Source organism: Camelina sativa, chromosome 7, assembly GCF_000633955.1.
Source record: "Camelina sativa cultivar DH55 chromosome 7, Cs, whole genome shotgun sequence".
Lineage (NCBI taxonomy): Eukaryota > Viridiplantae > Streptophyta > Magnoliopsida > Brassicales > Brassicaceae > Camelina > Camelina sativa.
The window spans coordinates 8761680-8766187 of record NC_025691.1 but is presented as its reverse complement, the minus strand read 5'-3'; the positions used below and the strand labels follow the sequence as shown (position 1 = coordinate 8766187).

The window sequence follows — 4508 nt, the reverse complement described above, 5'->3', positions numbered from 1 at the left end:
TTTAAAAGTATGGTTGAAAGATTGATTACATGATTGTGTGTAGGCGAGTAAATAGCTAATTTTGAAATAGTCTTGATATGGTTGGTTCCTAATTCTCCGTAATACAATATTTATTATGATCTATCTATCAACATATTGATCTCTCTAATTATTTATTGTATTTGTTCACAGGTATCTGTTTGGAAATGATTGTATCAAAAACAGGATCGAATAGAGTAATATCGCACATCTAAGGACGCGTGTTTTCACTTAATTAGATTACCTCTTTGTCCTTAAATTTTTTTTTTCTTATTCTTTTTTTTTTTTTCGTAGGGGCATTGTATGGCATATTGGTTTTATTGTACTTTTTTTTTATTACTAAGTGTGCTTCCCAATTAATAGTATAGATTTGTTTTTAATAAATATGTTTCTCTTTCTAAAATATAACTTATTTTTTAGTTTCACTAAAGTTTTTAACTAAACAAAATCTTTTTTGATTGAGAGATATATATTTTAGGAAAAACGTAGAGAAAGAGAAGGAAGAGAGAGAGTGTGAGAGAGAAGCGACTCGATTCAGGGCCACGAATTGGCGCGAATTCGTAGGGGAAGAAACACAGAACTCGGCGAAGAAGAAGAAGAAGAAGACTATGGCACTCTCTGAATTTTTCATTCACTATTCTCTCTTCCCGTTTTTTCGTTTTTTCGTTTAGGGTTAATTTGAGCTTATCATTTTGTTTCTAATATTATAAATTTGGTGTATTTGTACCAAATTCTTCCTACGTCATGTCCTCGCCCGACGGATAATATATTTACGCAACCGTATTTGCCATTATTCTGGTGTTGTATAGTATGATGAACTATCAGAGAAGGAGAGAAACTGAAAAAGTACTATCATAGTTTACCTTATTAATCTCACCCAATCAGTCATAAGTTTTCTATTTTATTATTACGAAATCCAAAGCATATGATCATCCACAGTTTTCTTCTTCACTCACGATATTAACGCAAACTGTTGCCACTTTTTTGTTAGACATAAAAGATCTTAAAGGCCTCCTGCAATGCCTACAAATTGCATTAAAAGAAGTTATATACATATAAATCTATTTTGTGTAGAAACATAAGAAACAAGTGAACAATATAAACAAGCAAGTCAATCAAAAGATCTCCCTCGTCAAAATTTGATTAATTCCATATTAATGAATAAATAATATCATAATTAACAAACCTCAACTAGTTTGGGCTCAGTGCTTGAATAAAGGTAGTGAGTGACTCTCTCCTTCTCCCTTTTTAGACACAAGTCACACTGCCATATAAAACTATTGACATTAATATATATATATATATATATATATATATATATATTTACTTTGCTGAAATCGAATAAAATTACATATATATAGGCGACATACCTTTAGCAAATAATCAGAGCTAGAACACTCCTTCATCCACATTGATGCCTTGCGAGAATAGTAAGATACAGTATCTTGAAGCATGAATCTTTCAAAATCCTCTTCATATCTTTCTATAGTTCCCATCCCATTCTTCGCATAGACTTCTAATACGTTTTTCACTTGTTCCTTATCAATCTGTTCTCCCTCACGTTCTTTATGAATCTGGCAAATACAAGTTTCGTTCGATATAAAATTCAAGAATCAGGTTCGACCGGAGTTTTTTCATTACAAAATACCAATACGTACAAGTGCTAGTACAACTTCTGTGGCCGTGGACTGCATCTCACGATAAACCTGACGTACATAATTGCATAATCCGTTAGAAACTTTTGAGGCAGTGAACATTAGAAGTATAGGGATATGCATGACAAACCAGGTCGTGAAAACACGTCAAGCCAACTTCACTCAGTGATGGAATGCGTCTCCGAGGAATAAAGTATCTGTCAAGATAACCAAAGACCCAGGTTAACCCGTGGAGCAGAATTTTATGGTTCTTCCACCTCCTAACAAGTTCTCTTAGCATATCTTCACCATGCTTCTCCCTTAAGGATGGCAACACCTAAACCACATAAAACAAGTATTAAATATTTGCTTAAGCTTATGAAAAATAAGAGGAATATCTTTTGATACTCACAGTTTGTATAGCATAATCTTCAATCACTTCGCAATACTTCTCATAAAGCTCTGCTTCATAAGCGGGTTTATGGGTGCACATTTTGTAGGCATTTCTTTAAATCACATGAGAAATCACTGTGGTAAGTAACCGTACGTAATAGTTAACAATAACATATCATAAGATTCCAAACATTACATAAGAATAATAAGATGGCCTACGTACGTGTAAAAGTAGAAAATTTGCAGAGCGTCAAATCGTGGTTCAGACTCTTCTTCTAGAATTTTTATCAGCTTGATAACATCTTTTTGTACGAAGGACCATCCTTCTTCAAATGTAAATTTTGTGTGTAGTGCCATCATTCTAAAATGAATCAAGATCTGTAATAAAGTAATAACCACGAAAAATATTTCTGAGGTTATTATCAATACTTTCGCATCGGCATTCAAAACTAAAACTAATTAGAAAACCAAAAGAACAACTGCAAAATGTTACGGCATCCATTGTGATAACGCAAGAAATAATCACCAAGAGAGAAAGAACCACAAATTTGAAAGAAAACGATTCAAGAGCACGATACAATCTTTTGAAAGTCATCAAGAACTGTGTTTGCCAAAAAAAAAAAGTCACCAAGAACTGTGTAGAACCTTATTCAAAATTTCTTCTTAACTAAGAGTTTGTTTACAAGTTGTTAGGCCTACTCAGGAGTTAGGGGTGGATTTAGTGCCTAGGAATAAAATCAGAGATTAAAAAAGATTTAGTTGGAAACTAGTTTTAGGATTATTTTATTAAATTAATAATAAAATAAAATAACATAAATTTAAATATATGTATAGTTTTATCCGCGCTAATAGAAAGACATCAGATAAAATATAAAACTATGATATTTGTTTTTCAAATTTGCGGTAAGCACATAAAACATATTTTTAAGACAAGATTTTATGATTTTTATCAAAAGTTTGTATAATAATTATAGTAAAAAATCACAAACTCCTAATAAAACAAGAATATTGATTTCCATTTAGCTCTAAAAATAATCGGTATACATAAAATTAAGTAGAAAGTAATAGGATTAGGCATAAAATAATCGGATTAGACGGAGGGTAATCGGATGACTGATTTTTTTTTATAAACATTGTTATTAATCGAGATAGAAATGATGTGCTTAGCGATTTTGCCAGATGTAATCGATTATCTGCAGGTATCACGTACCTGGAGATTCCCAATAGTATGAATTCTATTTCACCTACTTCGATTAGCGATGCGAAATGAGAAGCTTACAAGTGAATGAGGAAATGCCTATAATATATCCTATACAAGGTTGTTACATCTAAAAGAGCTACGAGAATTTTCTCCCAATGGAAGCAATGGGTGCATTTATCATCCTGGGATTTTCTTACATGAAAACACAATTAAATGCATTAACAAAACAAAAGTAACATAAAATCTAATCCAATTTAATTTCTACTTTATGATTTAATCTACAAATTTTAATACTTATGAATATGAAAATCAAATTATTTATCATTAAAAGATTATATACAGAATCATACATAATTAAATTAAGAGAAATGAAATTCTGAACTGAATTTTAAATACATGTATTTAATCATTTATTTATATAGAAATGATTTATTTAAAAATGTTTCAAGGATATAGTATATTATAAGAATAATTAGTATATCCAGTTAACCTTTATGAGATTTTTTCCCATTCAAAATAACTATGCATAAAATTCAGAATTAAATCTAATAAAACTCAACCATAGAGAAATTATTAGAAATACCCTTTTGTAGATATCTGTTTTCAAAAATACCTTTCAATATATCTTCTTAACTATTCAACTTTGATTAATTTTCTAATAGAAATTTCTTTATTATAAGATTAGCTATTTGATAAAATTTAATTTTCTTTTTGGGGTTTGAATTTCTCATTTTTAAAAAAGATTTTGAGAACCTGAATGCTTTTTGAGGGCTCACATAATAAAGTCTTTAGCTATGTTTGTGATAGGTTGAATGATTGGAAGAATGGTTGGTCCGCAAAATATTTAACAAAGGGTGGGAAGGAAATTTTTATTAAATCAGTTAACAAGTTATGTGATGTCATGTTTTAAACTTCCCAAGGATTTGACATCTAAGTTAACAAGTGCCATATAGAATGTTTGGTGGAGTTTTAGTGATAAGGATCGGGACTACACTGGGTGGCTTGGGATAAGTTGTGTGAAAAAAAAAGTAATGGAGGTTTGGGGTTTCGAGCTATGGAGAAATTCAACGATGCGATTCTTGCTAAATAGTATTGGCGTTTAATTCAATTTCCGAATTTTTTATTTACCCAGGTGTTGCAAGGTCGGTAATTTAGGAACAAAAAATAAAGCCACATTCACCGTCATTTGGTTAGAGGAGCATTTTCTCGACAAAAAGCTTAGTAGAGCGTGGTGAAAGGTGGGTGGTGGGATCGTGTTATAA

General features: G+C 31.1%; 1 protein-coding gene across 1 annotated transcript; it reads right to left on the bottom strand.

Annotated features, from left to right (window-relative positions):
* Window positions 800-3372, bottom strand: LOC104700750 (putative cullin-like protein 2). Its single transcript, XM_010416314.2, has 8 exons — window positions 3256-3372; window positions 2269-2423; window positions 2065-2158; window positions 1804-1989; window positions 1677-1724; window positions 1389-1592; window positions 1205-1282; window positions 800-1041 (listed from the first exon to the last, which is right to left on the bottom strand). The coding sequence occupies exons 2-8, from the start codon at window positions 2403-2405 to the stop codon at window positions 1006-1008; spliced, it is 783 nt and encodes a 260-aa protein (XP_010414616.1). The 5' UTR covers window positions 2406-2423; window positions 3256-3372; the 3' UTR covers window positions 800-1005.

What these genes read in the sequence shown, in the direction of transcription:
- LOC104700750 (XM_010416314.2), bottom strand. Translation starts at nt 2,405, where the DNA reads ATGATGGCACTACACACAAAATTTACATTTGAAGAAGGATGGTCCTTC. An exon ending in CAGAAGTTGTACTAGCACTT is followed by an intron (nt 1,593 to 1,676) that starts GTACGTATTGGT and finishes TGTATTTGCCAG; the next exon opens with ATTCATAAAGAACGTGAGGG. An exon ending in CTGAGCCCAAACTAGTTGAG is followed by an intron (nt 1,042 to 1,204) that starts GTTTGTTAATTA and finishes TGCAATTTGTAG; the next exon opens with GCATTGCAGGAGGCCTTTAA.